We start from the raw sequence: 23,814 nt of genomic DNA, 5'->3' as shown, positions 1-23,814 counted from the left end.
CCATCAAAGACATGCTTCTTCCATCAGGGGGCTAGAACATGGAGATCATTGAACCACACCTCTTGACGGTCTGGATTGAGGCGTTGTTCAACACCAGGCTCCAATTGAATGAATCTCCAGATATTTTGATTTGGTGTCCCTCCCCATCAGGCACCTTTAGCACCAATTCAGCGTGGATCGTCAACAGGACTAGAAATAGTAATGTGAACTGGGCCGCACCAACCTGGGTTTCTGTTCCTCCAAAAATCAGTTGTTTCCTCTGGAAAGTTTTCCAGGAAGCCATTGCCACAGATGAAAGAATAAAAAGCAAGCACATTCAGGCGCCATCCAAATGTGTTTGTTGCTCAATCCATAAAGAGGAAACCATGAACCATCTATTCATAGAAGGAGAGTTAGCTCGATCTATTTGGTCAGAGTTTGCCAACCTTTGGAACTTCAATCTGATCCAATTTCAGTCTATCAAGACTAGAATTATAAGTTGGTGGAAAGCAGGAACTAAAAGAAAAACTCAAGCAGCCCATCTATTCAGCCTCACAGTGCCCATCATAGCTTGGGAAATTTGGAAAGAGCGGTGTAGTAGACGAATGGAAGGAAGATCTAATTCCACCAATAGAATCATCAGCACCATTTCAGAGGGTATCAGAAACCTGGATTGTAGCCATTCTCCTCTCAAGGAACCAAACTTGCTAGAGGTTATTTCTCTGTCACAACTTGGCATTTCTCCTTGCCGTCCAAGGATTCAAAAGGATTGCTGGATTCAATGGAAGAGACCCCCTAAAGGAACTCTTAAACTCAACATAGATGGAGCTTCGAAGGGGAACCCTCGAGAAGCAGGTGGAGGAGGAGTTATTCGAAATGAAAAATCAACGGTTATCTTAGTTTTCTCTCTTTACTACGAGAAAGGCACTAACATGGTTGCGGAATCTCGTGCACTCTTGGATGGGCTCCGCTGTTGCAAGGCCTTTAATATGAGCAAGATGATCGTGGAATCAGATAGGAAAGTTCTAATCGATCTCATTGACGGGAAAGGACAAATCCCTTGGGCAATCCAATATCTCTGGAAAGAGATTCAACCACTCCTTTGCATTTTGTCTCCCACTTGCAATCACCATTTCAAAGAGGGAAACTCAGTTGCAGATGCCCTTGCAAACTTTGGCTGCTCATCAAGATCCAATTTGTTCTATCCCTCCTAGGCCTCCATGCCTCGCCTGGCAAGAGGGGCAGCAAGATGTGATGCACTTGGCCTTCCCAACATCAGAAGCAAGATCAACTAAGGGCACTTTCTCTTATAAGCATTGAATGTTGTCTTTTTCCTATGGCTTTTGCTTGCTATTTTGTCGAGTTAGAGGCTTCCCCTCCTCCCCACTCTCTTTCTGGGACTATGGCTTCCTGTATTGATGGCTAGGAGGTTTCCCCTCCTCTTGTATGGTCCCAACTTTTTATATATAAATTTGCCGATCCGCCCCGAGGTCGTTATCTTTCCGGGTTTAAAAAAAAAAAAAAAGCCCTTCTAGAGTTAATCTTAAATGCATCAGTGACAGTGCTGTATTGTAATAAAAAGAAATATTTATTAGAAGGTGACATTGAAATACCTAAGGCATACCTAAAGCTATGCTACTCAGAGCCTTAGAGGTCCCTTCTCATTTTTTTCATGACCTTTAAGCTGATCTTTTTAAAACAACAGAAGTGCCCTTCGTGATGAGTTGAAGATTTCAGCAGCAGCTAATCAAGTATAATTAAGAAAATGAATATTGACGCCCTCTATGTCTTTCACATGCCCATGAATTCCTAGCTCCATTACTAAAATATCTGCCACTACAATTACCTACCGTTCTTATTGAATATTTCATGATCATTGATTTTGGCATTAACCAGCCATGTCCTTGCTCAGATGATTCTATCCCAAATTATATCTTGCAGAATCTTGTACCAAGATACTGCAACACTGGTTTTCTGCATGAATTTTTCGTATTCTTTCAATTTTTTTTGGGAATCGTCATAATTTCTTGAAAGTTGAGTGAAAACATAATCCCCTTCATTATGTTTATCTATTCCTTGCATAATGAGTAAAAAATGATGCTTCATTACCAATTTCGAGACAATTTTGGGCGGGGATAAATTAATTAAAGTGAATACATGTAGCCAAATAAGCTTGGAAGAAACACCGGAATGCAATGAGCTACGAGAGAGTTCCTAATGAAAGACCTTGTTCCATGGATAAGAGTTGGGGCATGGGTAAGTGTAGAGGTTGGGTGGAACAAGGGTGAGTGGTCCTTGGAATAGTGAGGAGACAATTATGGAGGTGACTGTGAATTTCTCTCTCCATTTTGGATACCTAACAAAAACTGTTCTTTCTGGCTTCTTGCACTCTATATTGTCTCTTTTCTGTGACTTTGAAAAATGTTTTATTATAGTGCCTTTTCAACTTTCCCTTTCTTTCTTTTTTTTGTTACTTGCCATGTTTGTATTCCATATTTTTTCTGAATCTTATATGTCTGATTTGTGAATTCTTGATCATGAATCTGATTACCATCTAAGAAGGTTTGGGTTTAGGTCCTAAGTGGGGGCTTGCCTAAGTATGGGACTGGGTGGGACCCAGCCTGGTATGGGACAGGTTTAAAGGGCCTTGCCTAACGCATTCCATCAGCTCTGGAGCTTTTGGCGTATCCGTAAGGTACCTAACATTTGGTATCAGAGTAGCCACCACGTCTCGTGTTCGAGTCATGGAAAGGGCGACCTGTGGAGAGGACTACCTGGCAAGGGCTACCTACTAAAAGAAGATAGAGTGAAAGCCGCCAAAGTGAAGTTGCCACAGAGTGGGCCGCCGCGGAAGGGGCGACCTTGGAAAGAGCTACCTGGAAAAATGGCTAGAGTGAAAGCTGTCACAGAGTGGGCCGCCGAAGACGACGGATTCAGAAGCGTGGTGGTATGTTACGGTCCTAAGTGGGGGCCCACCTAAGTATGGGACTGGGTGGGACCCAGCCTAGTATGGGACAGGATTAAAGGGCCTTGCCTAACGCGTTCCATCAGCTCTGGAGCTTTTGGCGTATCGGTAAGGTACCTAACAGTTTGTTGTTTGGGTAGGATGAGAAAGGACTCACTTTTTTTTTATGAAATGTGAAAGGAGGGACTCACTTTCCCATCCTATAAACATGAGATGTGTTCCCATCAGATGAAGCACTTATTTTGATACCCCACACATGACAATGTCATCCCTTTAGAAGTGACTGAAAAATAAGGATTATACTCAACTCAACTAAGCCTTATTACAGAATCTCTATTTCGAGTAGGGTATATGTTTTCCCTGTATTTCAGCCACTTTTCATCCTCTCCTTATGCCCTCCCAATTCTCTCCTCCTCCCACCCTTGCCATTCGCCAACCACATGCTAAACTAATATTCCATGGAAAAGACTTTCATGAATGCCAAACACGCCCGTAGTGTATGATAGAGTTATTTTATCATTCATTATCATCCCATAACTTACGGTGGCTTATGTTTGGAAGCAGGTCGGACAGACTAAATATGTGCCCAATGGGCGGCCCCGCGAGATTAACAGTAAATCTGGTGTTCTATCATCTGCTGCTTCAACCTCTCTTGGAGCACCCTCCCAAGGGTCTGAAATGCTGAGTAGCATGCTTACTGCTGCGTCCCCTCCCCATCAGAAATAGATACTTGGCGAGTGTCTCTTTCCCCTCGTCCAGAAACATAAGGTGGTACTGACCACCATAGTTTCAAATTTCGTCCGAAATCCAAAAGGAATTTTGGCGGAAATTTCTGAAATTCAATTTTTTTTGAAAAAAAATATATATATATTTGTTAACTTACCAACTTCTCCATAAGCTTAAGCAATTGGAGAAAGGCGTTATTTTATCTTTTATACTTTAACAATATTATTATGAAATTTCGGCCAAAATTCCGAAATGATTATTTAATTGTTTTTTTTACTGGATTTCAGCCAAAATTTCAAATGGGGACCGAAACCGAAATTTAAATCCATGCTAACTACTAACCTTCACCCTTTCAGGTTTGGGCTTACAACTTGCATTAATCTGAGGGTATATTTTTGCTTGCAGCTTGATCTTGCCGCGAAGATAATTGGAATGCTTTTGGAGATGGACAACTCCGAATTGCTACTGCTGTTAGAGTCGCCAGAATTGTTGGCTACCAAAGTGGAAGAAGCAGTGCAAGTGCTTAAGATCTCTATGCCCAAAGTTGGTAATCAAGATGCTTTCCATCCCAATTACCTTTCTACAGAGGTTGCGGTCAACTGAAGAGATTGCGTTTGGGAGCATTTTTGCTGAGGATATAGGTCAAATCGTCCATGGTTTAAATTTAGGTTTAGGTTTAGGGATCATAATTCTTTGTTAGGGAGCATTGGAACTCACTCGTTCCATGACCTTTTCAGATTTCTCTATACTTCTTTTTTCTACTGTTTCTCAGAGCTGTGGTCAATTCTTTAGTAGGGGGTCGGATGATGGTTAAGAAGTTGGTGAAAATTTCTGATTAATAGTATGATAGCTAACCCAATTACAGGGAATGGTAAAAGACTCTTTTAGACTTTTGAATTCAAATTGAGATTTCCTTTAATTCCTTTTTCATGTCCAGCTTGAATTTGAAAATGGGTTTTGCTTTGTGATTATAGTTCCTTTTGCCGCTTCAAAGTCGGGATTTGAAAAGTGGGTCCAGTTTGCAGAGCACTCACTGTTCTTTTTCCTTTTTCCTTAATTAAGTTCAGACCTTAGCTAAAGATAAATCATAATTTACAAATAACTATCATGTGGATGCATGGGCTTATAACATGTGCTTCTCATCCTTTGAATACTACTCGTTGTCCACAACTCATACTCTCTCTTTCTCTCTCATGCTCTCCCGTATCATTCTCGTAATGTTGAGTGTGACGGATCTCCCCTTCCTCTCAACTCTCAAAATGACGGTGGAAGTACGGTAAGGCTGATGGAGACATGGTGACACTCGCTTCTAGAGAGATTGTACGAGTCCAGCATGCTCCAGCTGATTAATGGTACCATTGATCTTAGATCAACTATCTGTATTGACGAGTGTGATTAAGTGTGAAATTATTGGATTTACTCATAGACCAAGTGATCGGTAAAAGATATGTGTATCTTATTCTAAATTAAACAAAGAGTTGTTTACAAGATCTTATATGAAAATTGAGAATTCTATAAATACAAGACAAATGAATAGAGTTTGCCACAGCTTTTCCATAATTCCATGTATTGGAAATTGATAGAGGCACTCCAAAGTCTTTCTCTTCTTCTTCGGGTCGGGTTGCCCAAGCCCTCAAACCGAACCCAAACCCGACTTTTTTTTAGGTTGAACCCGACCCGAGTTGCACCCCTAAATTATTATGAGTCAATGCTAACAGTCTATTAATGAAGGGGTTGGTGTCTACTATCATCTAACTAACTATAACAATATTTGTTAAATAAAACTAAGATAGGGGAATGAGAAAAATTAAGAGAAGAACTGCTCAAGGTGCGTTACTTGTAGTTGCTTTCCTGGAGACAATATTCGCCCTCACCAATTGAAGAACCGATGTGCATAGTAGGGATTCCACAAATTTGCCTTCAAGATACAATGAAGCCCACTAGAATAGATATGGATGTCTATTGACGCTACGCACAAATGGAAAAAGACCCAAAACACCCTTAGATTTGATAAGACTGTAAGAAACTAGTTTTTGTTGAATAACAGATAACAAGAGTAGAAGAAAAAGATAGATTAGAGAAGCTTTAGAGAGAGTATATTAGGCTTTCAAAATGCCAAAGTTGGTAGTCACCACACCAATCTAAAATCTAGTGCAAATTGTGGATTTTTAATCTTTTAATAGACCTCCTGATGCCTTTTCTGTTTGAATTGCCCCATTTAATTGCACAAGATCATTGCGGGTTAAATATGACTATTAAATTGTGCTCGATCACGATTCTATGGACTAAATTGATGTTAGAGATCTTGACTAAGGGTGTCAATTTTGGCTCGGGCTCGGAAGCTCGCTCGAGCTCAGCTCGAAAAAAGCTCGGCTCGAATCCTTGCTCTGTTTGGTTGCTGGGTTTTTTTTGTTCCCAAGATTTTTGTGGGTAAAGGTTTAGTGGTCACATCAGCTTTTTCTTGCTGACATCAGCAAAATCTTGTCTTGAAAAGGGTGTTCTCTCTTTCTCTCTCTACCCTCTCTCTCCACTCATCATAATATCTTTCTCTAATTAATGCTTGTCCCCTCTTTTGTCTCCTACCTTTACCCACATAAATCCCAGGAAAAAAAAAAACCCGGCATCCAAACAGAGCAAAGGAGCCGAGCCCGATTTAGGCCAGGCTCGGCTCGGCTCGTTAAGAATTTAATATATTTAAATATATATATATATTATATATTAATATACACACTAAAAGGGTTGTCCATGGAGTGAAAGGGGGAGGCAAAATATGTCACTTCATTTTCGGAACCCCATTTGTTACTTGGACCACCCCCCATAGTGTAAAAAAATAGTCAAATTACACTAAATAGGGCTGTCCAGGGAAGATGAGGGGTGTGAACTTAATATAACCCGAGCTCGGTAAGGCTCTCGAGCCTGGCCAAGCCTGACCGAGCCTGACCGAGCCGAGCCTGGCCTGGCCAAGCTCGGCTCGGCTCGTTTACACCCCTAATCTTGACTGGTCTAGAGTAAAACTTTGGTTCGCCTTGTAATGGTCATTAGACCATTGGGTCACGACTGATTTCCAACATGTGGTCTGGATTGCTTTCGATCAAGATTCAATCGTTAGTACACATGTGGTCACTATACTACTGTACAGATCACACTGATCAATTTTCGATCATTAGTATGCATCCTTTGAATTGGCCCCGCTATACTTTTCTGAAAAATACTAGACTTCAAGCACGCACTTCATGCGTGGGCACAATATAAATTCTCTATCGATATAGAGGAAAATATTTAATAATTATAAGAAATGATCAATTGCATTTATAGAAGTTAAATTGAGTAACGAAAAATTGAAATTTGTATACAAAATCTTTCATAGACTAGTACCCTTGCAAAATCTTACAAAATCTCGAACGATTCCTAATGCCCAAGAATCTCTCCGGTTTTGCCCTTCCACCCTCAAATTCTTGTTTTTGAGGCGGATTAACACCGCTCGCGCGCCGGGTCATGAAGGAGGCAAACGGCAAAAACTGATGAGAAGTTTGTTCAGAACGCTTTTTTTTCTCTCTCCTTCCTGTAAGATGCTCAAAATTTAGTTTGAAAATGTAGTTGCCAATGCTAGTAAGCTTACAACCACAAAAAAGAAGGGTGAGAGAAACCATACCATTTTTTCCTATATCACCTGTTCCATCGATACGTTACTCCTGTAAAACATATGAATATATAAGAAGCAAGATCAGTTGAGCATCTCAAAATTGTTGGATTAGACACATATAAACTCACAATCTTAAAGTTTCTTTATTGGAGGGAAATAAGATGCAATCATTAATTTGAAAAATATGAACATAAATTGGAGGACCCTTAGATAAAAATTGAACAGGGTTGGTTCAAGTTTTGTTTTTTAGTGCATAGAAAATAATAAATTTTAGAAAAAAAAATTCCTTTCCAAACTTTTCCAGAAAGCTCATGCGATCCAATCCAAACAGGCCTTTTAAGTTGTGGAAAAACTTACGGGTATAGTATATTTTTTTTAATTTCTCCTGAAATAATGATAATTTTCAATTTGAGAAAATATTTTACATGAAAATTGAGTTGAACAAATGCTGCAAAATCATTTTCCAATGAAAATTTTCCCTGCCACGCTGCCCCTTTAATCTTTGCTATTATACACAGAGAAAGGCTAATCTTAATGTGATTTGCCTGGTAACTATGCCTCAAAAACTATGACAATCTGGTGTGCACTAGATCAAGTGATCATCTATAAGGAGTCAGTGAATCTAACCGATCGAGCATGTGATCTTGAGCCAAGAAATTTAGCTCTTGAGGATCAAATTAGGAACATAAGGAAGACTATAATTTTTTCGAGGGTAATTAACATCCATATGCGATTGCAGTAATTTATCATAATTTTTCTTGAAACAACTAATTCATAAAAACTATCTTACCCTCTTAATTTTCTCCCATTACCCATGAACTATAAAGAAAGACGGATTTCACAACACCGGAAAATCCTCTTCTCAAATAGTGAAACTAAAGTTTACACTAGCCTAAGATGAACGACCAAGTAGAAGAAGAACAATGCCCAAAAGAGATGTGCTTCAATATATGATAGAAAGAACAACACTACAAGATAAACAACAATAAAAAAAAGAAAGCTTCAAGCACTAGCTTGCACACAAGAGCTTCAATGAGCTTCAATGGAGGTCTAGGTTGTGGAGAATCTCTACCAAAATGAGTTAATTAGAATTGGCTTAGTCAAAGGAAAATAGAGAGTGAATGGCTTAGGTAAGTGGGTCAGTGGGTGTGGGAAAGCGGTGTCATTAATGCTTAGGGAAGTGGTGGGTTTAGAGTTTCAAGTAGGGTTTGAATTTGAAATAGGTGAGTAGTGGGAAAAGATGTAACAAACATGAGTGGCTCACACATGTGCAAGCTAGGCCAACAAAAGACCAAAATGCCTATGGACACAAAATACATATTTCTCCTCACTACATCTCTCAAAATAAAATTAAAATAAGAGCTAACCAAAAAATACACTTTAAAATTAACATGAACCATGTATAGAATAGAATCATTTACCCAGACTTGTACAACTCACTTGAAAATCTCCCCACAAAGATGGCCTCACTTGACCCCAACTACTAGACTCGTATTACCCACCGCATCATTCATGTTTTTATTTATTTATTTATTTACTTACAACTATGCTAACATAACACAATCACGCAATTCCAACAGCTAAAAATGTGTGTGTTTTTGTGTTTGAACATGACGGGCTAAAAACTACAAACTAGAGTGCATTACACTTTACATAAAGACCAGTTGGACCTAACCAAACAGTGTTTTTGTGTTTGATTTCTTCCCCAATCTCATGAGGTAGGTTATTTATCTTACGCAATGAAGGTATGCAAAAGAGGATTCTACTAGGAATAATTTGAATCAGATGATAGATTGGAGAAAAGCAGATAAATAATTGAAAATAAATAGCATTTCACACATCAAATTGAACTGTATAGCAAGAATTAAAGTTGACTTAAGGAGGAGAAAATCTCTAAGTCAAGGCCATTGATAACACCAAAAACCCTTGAAATGAAAAAAAAAAAAAAAAAAAAGCATCGAGAATACATAAAAATGAAGAGATTTTTCAGTAGAAAAAAGGAAAGCGCAATAGAAAAGACTAAAACCCTATCTCAAATGGTGATTGCAAAAAAAAAAAAAAATGAATACAGGAATCTATCAATAAACTCTTACATTTGCTAAAGGAGAAGATGAAGCTCCTGGCTGTCTCAAGAGGAGATCATCAGTCAAATATCGGACGATCTTCTTCCTCATCTGCACGTCTTTCTCTCCCTCAGCCGGTCTCTCTATTTGGATAAAATAGAAAAAAAAATGGTTGGATAAACTGAAAAAAAAACGAAAACATATATATCAAAATAAGTCCAACTAAACAAAAAACAAAGAAGATCTAAAATAAATAATAGTAAACGCAGAGAGAGAGAGAGAGAGAAACAAAACCTAACCCTAGGTGATAGAGCGGAAGAAGAGAAACTAACCCTAAACCTTAGACAATGAAAGAAGCGGATTTCGGGTTGGTATTTATAGATGAGCAGGGTTGAATGAGAGAAACCCTAATCCTTGAGAGGTTTAAGAAGCTTTTTCAAATGACATTTCTACCCTTCTTATTCCCAACAAAGACATTGCAATACACAATTTACGGGCATACGGCACTAGGGTTGCAAGTTTGGCCCTGAGCCTGAACAGGGTGAGGGCTGGATTTTCCAACCCTGAGGGCTGGTCAGGGTTCATTTTTTTAGACCCTGATTCAAGTCGGGTCGGGTTCTGGGTTAATGCCTCGGGTCACCCTGACCCGGCCCGACCCTAAGTTTTCTATTATAGAATTGAACCATCTGTGCATGTTTCTTTTGGTAATGTTTTCTATTATCTTGGATTGATGTTTTTTTAGATTATTATTATTAATTGTCTCTGTTACCCGTCAATGTGTTGAATTCATATTGTCCAATTTTAATTCCCTTTCTTTGTTTATTGATCATTTTGTTCTATATGATAAGTGGTTGCTTTATTTTTGGCACTCTTAACAGGTATTTGCACTAGGGTCAATGAGGGCTGGCCCGGCCATGCCCAATCAGGGCGGGCTAGAGCCAGCACTGAGCCCTGTAGGGCGGGCAATGAGTTGAGGTTTTTGGGCCCTGACTTAGGGTCAGGGCCAAGATAATGGGATCCAGGGTTGGGCTTGGGTTTTGAAAAACCCGACCCTATTGCAGCCCTAATATACACACATATATCAGGTACCTCGTGCGTAGTTATTCTGATTCATGACATTTAGGGTCCGGTCTATTGCCCTTGGTCCCACTTTCATCAAACGGTTCTAGACCTTTGATTAAGCATGACGGAAGGACGTCCATTAAGAATTTAAGATCTTCAAAGTTCTGATTTTTACCCTCCTCAATCTGGGAAAATAACTATGTTCGGTGTGATCACCCTTCAGATCAATGGCCTCGTCACCAGTGAGGGTTTGTAGTAATGCAACTTGGCTGGGATCAAAGTCCTGTTTTTGCTATAAAAAAAAAACATGAATTGAAACTAACCCAACTTGATTTCATCGTTAAAGCTCAACCAGAATTCTAAAAAGTTTTTGGTAAAAAAAATGAATTGAAATTAACCCAACTTTATTTTATCGTTAAAGCTCGACCCGAATTCTAAAAAATCGACCCGAGTTAGAATTCTATTATGCCTGGAATTTGCTTTTATACCATTTAAATTTTGGGAAGGTAAATACTTGCTAAAGTTTCAAATTACAACTATAACCCTGAATGAAGACAACATCTAATATAATCTTTTAGTATATAGGAGGATTTTATAATGTATAAAGAGAAGTGTGTAACGTGAGATGAAGGGATGAATTTTGGATTTTCACAATTTATGTCAAAAGTGGCCATGTGCCACAATGATCTACAACCTCTAAAAACCTCTGCCCTCTGTCAATGATTTAAAAAGCAGAACTTGACTGGTATTTTCAGCAACATAACAAAGTTAAGTGGTAAAATATTCTTTTTTTTTCCTATCCAGTTCGTTTTATTTTCCCCTGATGCATTACATGTTAAATGCTTTCATCCCATGAATTATATATCTTTATTGGGATTTTCATCTGCTTAATAGGAACCACAAGAAGAAAAGTTCCAGTACTATACCACTTCATTGGATGAATCATGAGAGGGACCCAAATCGAGTAGAACAAACACAGCTAGAGCTGTGCTGAATACATCCGACTTAGCTGTTTAAAACGAAAAAAAGTGTAACTCAGAATAGATAAACAGGAGATCGACTTATTGGCCTCATACATCAATCAGAAGAGAACCATTGATTTTATTTTATATTTTGTTTACTTCATATCGAAACAATACAGAGTCAAAAACTGCTGTTCATCCCATTCCACTCGCTGAAATTCAATAGCTATTGATCAAAACTCAGTTAGTTACAGCATCACAGTAAAAAGCTTGAAGAACAAGTAGGTTTTGGGACTTACCCACACACATGGTCTTCAATTTTTAACACTTCTCTCCATTTCGCGCAACAGTCTAGCACCTGAGAAGCAAAGATGATGTGAAATTCAAGGACAAGAGCAACATCCAATAGGCCCTTTGAGCTCTCTACCGCCCCTAAGAAGACCACAAATGCCAATCAGGCCAGGATTGTCGGGACTCGAGCAGTCAAAGTTCAACTTGAAAATCCCATATATGAATTAGAAACAGTTTTCACTAACAACTGCCGAACCACTTTCAAGCTCTAAATATCAAGATTAAACTGATGAATTCACCACCTAAGCAGTCACACAACCGTCAAAAAAAGAGAATCCCGCACAAAACAAGAAATTGTATGTTTCTACTAGAGGATTGTACTCGTCTTGCAGGGCATTGGGAATAATGAGAAGGATACCTCCAATGCAAACCAGTCCCGTAACACCCATTAAAGGGAACAAATTGTATGTTTCCAATGAAGGATTGTAGTATTCATCTTGTAGTCTCATTTCCTAAAACTACAACCATGTAAAAAACCCCAAGAGTCTTAATAATTTGGAACTATGAAGTGTCAGTTGGTATGATGGTTCTCAAACAATCTAAAATGTAAATGTAAAGGGAATTTATTTGTATTAGAAATAGTATATGCAACCTCAACAATCTGAAATGTAAAGGAATTTATTTTCACTATGAACACACTCAAAGAGCAAAACTTTCTGACCCTGCTGATTTTCTTCTCATTAGAGAAGAATTTTTCCAGCCATTCAAATAGAGAATGGTCTTTCTCCTAGAGTTTCAGAAAAAAAAGTGACCAAAAATAAGAAGAGTATAGGCAAAGAAAAGTACCATTGTTATGAAATCTCCGTAGTTTTAACCCATCCATAGTCAACTTTCTGCATGGACAGATCGTGTCGGTTATCATGGACTCAAAGAAGCCCATTGGTTCTGAGAACATATAAATACATAAGCTTTAATCTACAACGAGGTGTGTGAAGATAAAAAGACATAAGACAAATATTACAAAAACTAATAATAAAATGCTGCAAAACAATTGAGCTTCTTTCAGTGTTCCTTGTTGTTGGCGAGAGGCACCGGACAGCCTTGTAGTTTTCTAAAAACAGCAGGCGCTGCAGGCCAACTATTTAAAAATTGAACACAGTTCACTAATAATCACAATGCAAACACGTCATGCTGATATATTGAAGCTTAGACACAAAACTAGAGAGCATCACGATCACAAGTTAATTTTGTGTGTTTTCCTCCAATTGTAGGTGCGGATATGGTAATGTCTGATGTATTATTCTCAAGTGAAAAATGATGTGTCAAAGTTGCTCTAGCTGCTCCACTTGCAACACAAACTATAGAGTAACCTAAATAGCTGATGTGTCAAACATTGCTTTATTATTTGAACATATTCTCAAAAAAAATTGTAGAGTAATCTCAAAAAAAGTAGGGAATTTACTCACCTTGGGCTTAAAAATCCATATAGACAATTTACCATTGGTAAAAGTATCCCTCCATTGCAGATTCAATACATTTCCTCCCAGAACATCCCAAAATCAGAGTCAAGTAAAAACACGGGAACATCCAAACTTATCTCACCGTACAAAAGTTGTTATTCAAGCATGCTGAGAAAATTTGTTGGCACACTTTATATCTAATTGTGCCAACATATCGAAACTACCAACCCATCACAATGAGGAAAGATCCAATGGAGCAACCACTCAAAAATGCAAGTCAATGAATAAACTATAGAAATATATAAAAATGAGAATCAAGAAAACAAAATGCACGTACTTTAATTGAACTTCAATGTCTAATCACTCCATACAGTATTCGCAATCGAGTTTTGGAGTTATGAAGCTCTCTCTCTCTCTCTCTCTCTCTCTCTCTCTCTCTCTCTCTCTCTCTCTCTCTCTCTCTCTCTCTCTCTCTCTCTCTCTCATTGTTTTTTTCCTCCTCTCTCATTGCTGCCTTTCTAAATCGCTTCAGTAATGCGTTGTGGTGGATTATCTTGATATTCTAACTGGAAAAAAAAAAAAAAAACAGATCACTTATTTTCTCCTTTCAAATGAAATTATGTAAGATACATGCTGCTAAACCATCTTGACCTGCGTTCGGATAGGAAAGGGAAGTGCCAACTTCAAAATGGAGAAACATGCTTTCAAAAGACCAAAAGCATGTTCTTCTTCTTCTTCTTCTTCTTCTTCTTTTTTGAATGGTTGTTCTATTGCAGATCTTAACGACGAGCGGCGAAGATTAAACAATTCTCTCACATTTTCTAAATGACAACCACCTGCAAACTCACTCAGATGGTAGTGAACACCATGATAGAGGACAACGAAAACTAGCATCATGTTCGTGTATCCTGCATCAACACACTGATATTTACCTGTATAACGGTTCAGTTTGCATATCAATAAAATAAAAAAAGTAATAAAATATCAATCGTGCTTGTAAATTAAGATGATACCTTCAAAGCTTGATCTGCCTTGTGAGTGCTGTAACTTAGTATGTGAGAATTTGTTGCTGAACCTTTTCAACCAGAAAGAGTGTACTGGTATACTAAATCAAAGGAGAAGACGGCCATAAAATTTTGTAAAGTAAATCCCTTCCAGTGCCAGTGCCACAATTGCATCTAGCACTGCATTAAATACTTACTAAAAGTTGAACCAGAACGTTGAAACCACCATGTCTACTCAATAGCGTGTAAATCCAACCACACAAACTATATAAAATAATTTGCATTCAAACATATAAAAAAGTAAATGCGTATAAATCTATATCAACAACCATAAAACCTTTTTATATCAAAAGTCAAAGTAATAACTAGTGTGTATCTCAAGACTATAATCAAATGAAATACATGAACCATCTTAAATAATCCTAAGATGGCCCTTGATGGAGGTTTAACAATAGCCACCTCTTCCTGAACGCCGGAGTCATTTCCATAAAGAACTCTGCCTTCCTTTTATCCTCTAGCAACACATAAGCTTGGAAGATTTGGTCATCATCTAAACCAGGAAGCTCCTCAAGGGCCTCGCCTAAGGTTTGCTTACCACGAGCCATGCTAGCAATGGCATCAGCCATTCGATTGATGGCATCCACCATTTCTTCAGTACTGCTCCTTTGCGCCTTTACAAGACGTTGAGAGGTGAATTTTGTCTCAGATCGGCGTTTACTCTCTCGAGATATACCTATGTTTGCATCCTCTGATACATTGTCCGACATATCATCAGGAGGAATCTGAACCCCACCTCCCTCTACTCCGATTTCCTGGTTCCCTATGATGCCCACAGCCATAATTGTTTCATTGCAAGTTGCAGCAAATCTTCCATTGGCAGTTTGGTTGCTAAAAATAGTGCAAAGCTCATCATAATGCAAAATAGATCTCGTCCTGAATTTAGATGCATCTGGGTGTGCCTGCATGTATAATTTATAAAACTTTAAGCAAGGATTTAAATTTCGGTTTCCAAAATCAAAATTTCAGGCAAAATACAGAAATTTCGACCGAAATTCGGTAAAAAAAAAACAAATTTCATTCATGTACCGAAATTTTGGTAATTTCGGCCGAAATTTCAGTATTTCAGCCAAAATTTAAAACCATGACTATTAAGTAAATATTATGATTTTTAGGGAATTCAGATGTGAATAAACAATATTTTACTCGATAACCAATTACCTTGCAATAGTCCTCCCATACAGGACCATCGGCTGTGACCATCTGACGTTGTTCATCCCAACCAAATCCACTATGATTGCGGAGAAGTTTTATCGCACCATACTCCCTTTTCAATGATTTATAACGGTTTTTCAGTTTGTCCTTGTCAAATTGTAAACCTGTACTTTGGTTAAACTTGGTGACTAAATTCATCCAACCTTGTCTTGTAAAACCTTGGTCATTTTTGTTCCCTTTAGTCACCTCATCTACCATGAGGCCAATGAAACAGTGATCCATGGATTGGGTCCACATCATCCTTGCACGGATACTACTGGTAGATTGACTATCCATTTTCTGAAAAAAGAAATGCATACAATACAATTTGTCAACTATCTTGAGCTTTCTAATATCATAGACATTAAATCCACATGCAGTAAAAATTCATGAAAATTCAAGAAAAGTAACTTTAGAATAGGAGACATAGAATATCCACAAAATGGAACCAGAGCTTTCAAATACAGTCCTCATGCAGTAAAAAAAACTCATGAAAATTCAAGAAAAGAAACATTGGAATGGGAGATACAGAAAACCAACAAATGGAACCATGACCATAAGTATCAAAACCTTGAATGTAATAGGATCAAAATCAGAAAAGGGGGGTAGGTACTTACTAAGTTATCATTTTAGTTTATTTTTGTGTTGGGAAAAGCAACCCTGTAAAGGACAATTACCTAAAACAACACAACTTGATAACTAGAGTAACATGCGGTTTTGAACTCTTGATAATTTATGGTCCCTATGTTCATTGCTAGCGAATAATAGGGGTACTTGTCTCCATTAGTTCTTTGAATTGGAAAAACCAACCGTGTAAAGGACGATTACCTGATACTGCTACAAAGATAGTTAGAATTTGGTAGGAATTTGTTGGATTAAAAAACCAAAGATTTTTTTTATTTTTTATTTTTTATTTTTTTTTTTTGAGAAATAGGGAAGGTTTCAGTATTTGGCACTTGAAAATAGTATGAGACCTTGAACAATTAAATGGTAGCTACATTTTGGACGTTTCATCAACCATGAGAGTTAAAAGATTCTAATGTTTGGTCACTTCCATCCTTACATTATGTTAAAACATCACAACTTGGTAACTAGAGTTATATTATGTTTTGATAATTTATGCTCCTTCTGGTCACAGATAGCTAATAATAGGTGCAATTGTCTACAGGGGCCCGCCTTTTCCTCGTACATAGAACTCTTCCTAAATTTCTGTTGAACAAAGAGTTACTGACTCAGATTATTTGAGGTAGATCTTCATTCTGGATAGACTCATTGCTAATGAGTGTAAATGAAATAACTGTAAGCATAAATCGGAATGTCATCATCTCAATTGGTGTTGTTGACATGTGAAAGGCTTTCTTAAGGCAATGTTTGGATTGCAAGAAAAATATTTATGACGGAAAAGTTTTTCTTTGGAAAAATTTTTCTTTCCATTATTTAGAGTCCCTTCTTTAATCCAAAAAAAGAGCAGCTAATCTCGAATCAAACCCACAAACCCTGAAGAAACAAAAAGAAACCCAATCTCGAATCAAACCCACAAACCCTAAAGAAACAAAAAAGAAACCCAATCTCAAATCAAACCCTAATGCTCTAAACATTCATGTACGTCCAGATTCAAACAACCTCGAACCCATAAACATTTGCATACATCCAAATTCAAAGAATGTAAAACCCTCAACAAAAATCAATCATTGAAATAAAGTAAAATAATCGAAATGCAAGAAAAAATGTCAAGACAGGAAATAAATCAAAATATTTCTTAATAGCCTTTGAGAAGAAATGGCAATGACTAACCCAACGTTGAGCGATCGTCTTCTTTCCAATGTTTAATCTCGCAAAGAGTCGCTATTGCTCCATGCTCTAAGAATGTAAAGGAAGGGACTGTGTTCGTACGGGGAGAGAGAGAGAGGAAAGAATGGCCAGCACAGTGTGGAGCGCCATTATCAAAACGATGTGCTCGTGGAGCCCATGACATTCTCCATGAAGATATCGACTATGACTGTGTTCTGGTCCCATCATGCTGTGTAAAATGATGGGCCCCACCAAAACTTGAGTAAAAATGGCAGGCCCCATTCCATAAAAAACATGAAGCATAAAACATTGGCCGGTTTGGCCCCGTCCCATCAATAACATGAGATTTAATATGGGAGATGTAAAATAGTAGACCCCACCCTATGCATGCGTTTGGGTGGAGGTGGTGGGCCCATCACATCAATAAATGAGGTGTATAAAGGTGTGCCCCACGCCATCATAGCATGAATTGTAAAGTAGTGGACCCAACACATCAAGATGTGTAGAATGGTGGGCCCCTTCGAGGTATGTTAATAAAATGTGTTGGGCCCAACCCCATCTTAGCACGAGGTGTAAAATAGTGGACCCACCCCATCAAAACATGATAGTCTAAAATGGTGGGCCCCACCCAATAGATGCATGGTTATAAAATGGTGGGCCCCACCCCATCATAGCATGAGATGTAAACGAATAGCCCCCAGGCCCCAGGGCACGTGTGGAATAGTACCCGCCACTCATGATATGCTTGGGTCTAAAGTGTTGGGCACCACCTTATCAAAGCACAACATGAGGTAAGACTAACTTATTCTGACTCTCTCACAAGCACTCTCGCTCCTATCCGGTTCATTCGGAGATGGCACAAATGAATCGATATGGATCGGGATCCATATTCTATTCGTGTATGAAGAAAAGGATTTCCAATAGAAACTCTCCATTGAAGGAAACCAAACAAATATTGGAAAAAAAACATGCTTAGTATATATTATAGATAGATAGATAGGTCGGAGATTTTTTATACTATTTACACATGAAGTGACGAAGCCCAGTCTGGAACGGAACAGTAAAGTATGGCCCACTTCATAGGATGATCGAAATCGTTCAGCCACAGCATAAGTGGGAACCATTGTTCATGTATAGCTTTTTAAGGTTATTATTGCACTGCAAAAAACAGTTAATTACGTATTGTTTAATGTCACTGTTGGATGTTTAGTATAAGGAAAATGAGATCATGACCAAGAGTAAGACTGATGGAGAGCCCAACAATGAGGATGTGCCATGTAAAAAAGTCTACTTGTTGTTGATTTCTCAAACCTTAGGATGGTTTATCACTTGTGTCACTTGTGATGGTGTGGCCAGAACCTATCTGCCCTGTCCCATCCTCGCCTGACTTTTGGTCTCGCTAGCATTAGTCTTAATATAGTGTGAATAAGAACTGTGTAAAGACTCACTGTTAGTCTTTCAACGCAAACCGCTTCATCTAGTGCCTATACAACACCTCTAGAATCATCATGAAGCAACCTCCTATATAGTAAGAGGAAAGCTCAGAGAATTTAGAAGATATGTTGGACATAAGTAGGTAATTATGAATTCTCTAGGTAGACAAAGAATATTGCAATTGAAAAAGTAAATCAAGTATTCACAAAGGAAAACATACGTATGGAGCATCAGCTCTATTTGTCCATCCAATAAGCTGGACCCACCTACAAAGCGGTCTACCAATGCTGAGAACTCTGTTCTATTGTCCTCCATGTAAATTCCAAGATTAATTTGAAAGAAAAGACTGTCAACACTGTTGTCCTCCTGATTAAATATAGAAAGTGATGTTAATGCACATAACAAGAATGTCAGCAGCCCAATACGTTTTCAATTCTCCTTTATTTGGCTTACTGCATTTCCATTTGGGCCTTCTTTCTTTATTGCTTATTTATTGTCTTGCTTTATTTGTAAATCTGATTATACCATTTTCCTTTTTGTCTTGAGGGTTCTACGGCAACCCATTCTCCCTCAAATTTAGTTTCTTCACCTCCAAATAGCAAAATGTGAAATTGAACTTTCACACCACTTTTAGATGATAATGACCAGAAAACAGGTTTAGGAAACGATGTAAAAAATCACTGTGTTGGTATGAAGAGCAACAAATCCACAACAACAACAAAAAATGTCCAGAATTGAGTAACTAAAGCAAGGCCACAAGCTATTTCTTTCACATTAGATCACCTAGTTTCTCCTACCTTCAAAGAAAGCACCTGGCAAACAACCAAATTGTACAAAAAAATGGTTTCAGAAACATCATTGGTTTAAGAAAAAAAGAGGTTAAAACATTGCTAAATTATAACACTGCCCAAAATGCAAGTGAGAGAACCCATGTTTTATTTGCATCAATTTGAAAAATGCGTATCCTTCAACATCATAAATCTCACCCTAGACACCCAGAAATCGGTGAACAAACAAACCCATTTACAAAAGAAATTTCAGTACCCCCAATCAAACCCCAACATCCATGAAAGAGAAACAGAAAAGTAGATAAGGCCGAACTCAAAAGAACCATGCCACCAGGAAAACCACCACTGCACCAATGGCAGGTGCACCCAACGACACTGCTCCGTTCTGCATGGCCGGCGAAGGGGCAATCTTACCGACGTCTTCAGTGATGGCTTCGGCCCCAAAACCCACAAAACTCAACAGAACTGCACTGAAGATGACAAAAGCCATGGCCACCCTGAAACTCTCCATTGCTCACTGGACTATGAATCTACAAAAGAGGGTTCAAAGTTTTGTGAGCAATGTAGAAGAAGAGAGTTTGAGTTGTAGAGATAAAGGAAGTTAATGTACTTAAAGGTGGGGGTTTGTTTATTGGAGAAGAATCTTCCAGCTTTCTGTGTTGGGACAACTGCAAACAGAATCATTTTGAGGTGGTGTGTTATCAATCTAGTCAACCTTTCACCATGTTTAACCAGGCTGGATTATAGAATTCATTTTTGTTGATGATTTAAGAGTATTGACAGATCACTAATGTGGTAATGGCATCTGATTAATGATAAAATATTAGTTTTTACGAAGAAAAGATACTAGGTAAGTTGATTGAATTTTCAAACGGGTAACATGGGCTTCAATGATAGCCATTTCTTTCTTTTTCTTCAAATAGACTGGTCGGGGTATGGTGTCACCAGAGAGGGAGGGAGGGATTTTATACGATGTGTGCGCGTGAAGTCCAGTATTTTTCAGAAATTACAGTGAGGCAAACGTCTTACGATGATTAAAACCGCTCATTTGATGGGTCACAATGGAAATAGACCCGAAAATCATCTCAATGGGATGAGCCTAACTCTCCGAACTTAAAAGGGACGGCACATTATAGAAACATCTGCGGATCGGAGGGTTAGGATCATCTCTTTGGAGATGATTTATGGGGTATGACCTATTTAAGTTGTGGCCCATCAAATGAGTGCTTTGGATCTTCCTAAGAAGTGGGCTGACTGTGCAGGACAATTACCACCGTTAGGATCCATCTTAATGATCAATACTAAGTCGGATCCCACAAACGGATTGTGTGTAATCGGGACCGTTGATTGGTGGACCATCATGATGCACACACATGGTCCTAGTCACATGCTGAACATATATCTTGTCCGTAAGATTAAGACGGATCGACAAAATTGATGCTATAATTTTTCTTAGCGGAACCCTAAGCGTGGCTTAACTGATCAAGTGCTTAGGATCATCTGATGAAGGTGGGACCAATGTAATTTTGTTAGTGCTTTCGCTTGTAGGATTAATGGACACAATCATGTCCACGTGGCACTTGTGGTGATCATCTTTCTTATAGTTTACGAACATGAAAAGTGATCGGCGGTCTCATATCTCTTGATCAAGGAAAATGATCATGACTCGGTACACACATGGCCCGTTGATTTAATGGGCCACCACTGGGTGGCCCAATAGTTTCTCATATGATGGAGTTAGTAAAAATCACAGGCTTAAGACATATCAAAGGATGTCTTTCTCATCATGCATGATCAAAGGTCTAGAATCATTTGATGAGGGTGAGACCAAGGACAATAAGCCAGTCTCGGTCCTCTTGGAGTTTATGCTCCATTTGGGTTGTCTTCAAAATTGTGTGTGAAGGCTATTGATGGCCGACGATTCTTCTTTTGATCGAATTTCTTTGCATTTTGAGTGTGAGATCGGACACTTTAGATGTGGTCATTGTAATATTCGATCTCTTGATGGAGTTTGTGATCGTCCAAAATTGTGGCCGTCGATCTTGGTCTTTGTCCGGTAATCTTGGTATGGAGTTTGGATGTGGTTGGGATTTGTTGGTTCCATATTACATTTTTCTTGATTGATCTGGCCTCTATCTGGGCCCCTTGGGCCCCATGCTCTTTACTTGGAAATTTGTCATACGTATGCCTTGGTTATATGATTTCGATCTTTCTCGTCTGGTAGGCTCATTGATACCGTCCATTTAATGAAAGTGCCTCTAATTTCATAGTTAAAAAGTCTGGATAATTTCAAAGACATTTTTTTAGGAGTTGTGTGTTTGCAAGATTCTGGGGTCGATCCCCTGCAGAGTCGCTAATAAATTTCTAATCTTTAGCCGACCCCAACTAGTTTGGGACAAAGGCTTAGTTGAGTTGAGTTGAATTTTTAGTTTTTAATGGTTAAGATTATATTTCAGGATAACTTGTATTGGATTAGTTTTTCCTATATGTTTTTGTATCCACCTAAAAAAGGAGAATAAATAGGGAAGTGATATATCCGCCCCTTATGATTACCAGGGACATCCAGAGCCGGCGTATCAATGACTAAAGTGGGGCTGATGTACTTGCGTCAGAAGAATTCAATGGGCCTGATTCGGAATCACTGGCGGATATATCACTTCCCTAAATGAAATCTTCTGATTGGAACCTTGGAAATTACACTTGTCTTTGCTTGTTGAAAATAAATGGCTCTTTTAGGATAAAATCTCATTATGGATAGCTAACACAAAAGTGAATTATTTTGATGATAGGATGACCCAAACCGTCCATTAGATGGGCCACAGCCTAAATAAGTTGTGCCCCAAAAATCATTTCCATAGGTTGATCCTAACCCTCCGATCTGAATGTTAGAGGATTGATCCTAACTGTCTATAATTTGGAGGGTTAGAATCAACCAATGGAAGATCTTAAGAAGTTCTTGTCTTATTCTCTCTTCCCTTTCTCTCTCTTCCACGCTCGATTATTGTAATGGCACCCCTACATCTTCCCACTAATTTTCTTATGGATTGCTGCGCAACCAAACACACCGGGTCAATCTTCCACTTTTCTTCTCCCAATCTAACCTTCTTGTCTTCTCCTCTTTGACTTCTTCTTCTCCTAATCCCCCACCCAACTTACAGCAACCAAACAAAGCTTATGTGTATTCTAGAATAGATCTTACCCAAGGAAAGGTAGACTTGAGTACTTGACCTCAGACTGCACACATACGTAACGTCTAGTAATGTGGGCCAATGGTGTCTTCTCTTACCCTGGATTATCTCTTGTGCAATCAAACATTACGTTGCGTTTGATGCCTTATAAAACACCTGTAAGGAGGCACGTTTGATTCAGAATCCATTGATCTAATTACTATATGGTTTCGTAGAGGGCCCACTTATCATCACGTTGTAATAATTTTATAGAACGAAGTAATCAACAAAGACTCTGTGGCCCAATGGATAAGGCGCTGGTCTACGAAACCAGAGATTCTGGGTTCGATCCCCAGCAGAGTCGCTAAAATGTTCTAATCTTTTGCCCTTTTTCGAAGGAAACTACAAAAAATGCCCTTGCACTGATATCGCTCCATTACTGTTGTAAAATTACCAATATGCCATTGGGTGTGCCTCGGGCCCTCGGCTCCGTGTATTTTCGTATATGTGCAGTGCAGCCATAACTCCAGCGGGCCCATCTATTTGGATGATCTAAACCATTCATATTTTGATCCCCATTGTAGATATTCCTCTTCCGAGAATCTTCTCCATAGGATCATCCTAATGAGAAGGTTTTTAGGGCATGGTGAACCAACAAATGAATGGTTTTGATCCTCCAAATAGGTGGGCCCATCAGTTATTTTGGCTCTTCTTCCAAATACACATCCTCTTCTTCCAAATGTTAAGACCAGACCCCCCCCCCCAACTGAAGAGTTGAAATAGACACAATGACTAAAGGCACATCTGTTTCGTAGCAACTGAGCCATTGTATGTGTTAGGCCCAAAATCGGTTAACAGATATGGCAGTGACGTAAGAGCCGAGCTGGAGGGATGTAGAGTCCAGATGAGCTGTGTGCTGCACAGAAGCAAACGAGGTCAGAATGACCGACCCGGAGTGTACTCCGGACAGGCCCTTCGACACTCAAGTCAGTATGAGCCGGAGTGAAGAGGGTGTTTTTAAGAGTGGTGGGTGAGATTTCAAATACCCTGATTTATGAGCTTTGAAGGCCCTTTTATAGGGAGAAATTGGGGTAGTTGGGGAGTTAATGCTCCCAGACAGGTGTCGACCAGCTATAGGCTCAAGCTCGCCTACTCTGTGTAATTACCAAACTACCCCCGCTGGTGAGGGTCCTGCGGTGGGCCCTCCTCTAGCCACGTGTTGGAAGCT

At 38.9% G+C, this 23,814-nt stretch overlaps 1 protein-coding gene, 1 long non-coding RNA gene and 1 other non-coding gene across 5 annotated transcripts; 1 reads left to right on the top strand and 2 right to left on the bottom strand.

Annotated features, from left to right (window-relative positions):
• Positions 1-6,946: 6,946 nt before the first annotated feature.
• LOC143845880 (uncharacterized) lies at positions 6,947-9,819 on the bottom strand. 3 transcript variants are annotated; one of them, XR_013234553.1, is made up of 4 exons: positions 9,709-9,819; positions 9,407-9,557; positions 7,323-7,362; positions 6,947-7,232 (listed from the first exon to the last, which is right to left on the bottom strand). It is a non-coding gene; the product is annotated as an uncharacterized LOC143845880 (long non-coding RNA). The 3 variants fall into 3 exon arrangements; XR_013234551.1 differs by having other exon boundaries at positions 9,676-9,749; XR_013234552.1 differs by having other exon boundaries at positions 9,671-9,715.
• A 4,653-nt stretch (positions 9,820-14,472) lies between these two features.
• On the bottom strand, positions 14,473-17,376 carry LOC143845761 (uncharacterized). The gene is made up of 3 exons (XM_077354177.1): positions 17,201-17,376; positions 15,374-15,706; positions 14,473-15,114 (listed from the first exon to the last, which is right to left on the bottom strand). The coding sequence occupies exons 2-3, from the start codon at positions 15,701-15,703 to the stop codon at positions 14,578-14,580; spliced, it is 867 nt and encodes a 288-aa protein (XP_077210292.1). The 5' UTR covers positions 15,704-15,706; positions 17,201-17,376; the 3' UTR covers positions 14,473-14,577.
• Positions 17,377-22,877: 5,501 nt separating this feature from the next.
• On the top strand, positions 22,878-22,950 carry TRNAR-ACG (transfer RNA arginine (anticodon ACG)). Its single transcript has one exon. It is a non-coding gene; the product is annotated as a tRNA-Arg (tRNA).
• Positions 22,951-23,814: the final 864 nt, after the last annotated feature.

Source organism: Tasmannia lanceolata, unplaced genomic scaffold (assembly GCF_043159265.1).
Source record: "Tasmannia lanceolata isolate RefF3 unplaced genomic scaffold, GAP_Taslan_0.1 ptg000015l, whole genome shotgun sequence".
Taxonomy (NCBI): Eukaryota; Viridiplantae; Streptophyta; class Magnoliopsida; order Canellales; family Winteraceae; genus Tasmannia; species Tasmannia lanceolata.
The sequence above is the reverse complement of the archived record's forward strand: the minus strand, read 5'-3'. Positions and strand labels throughout refer to the sequence as shown.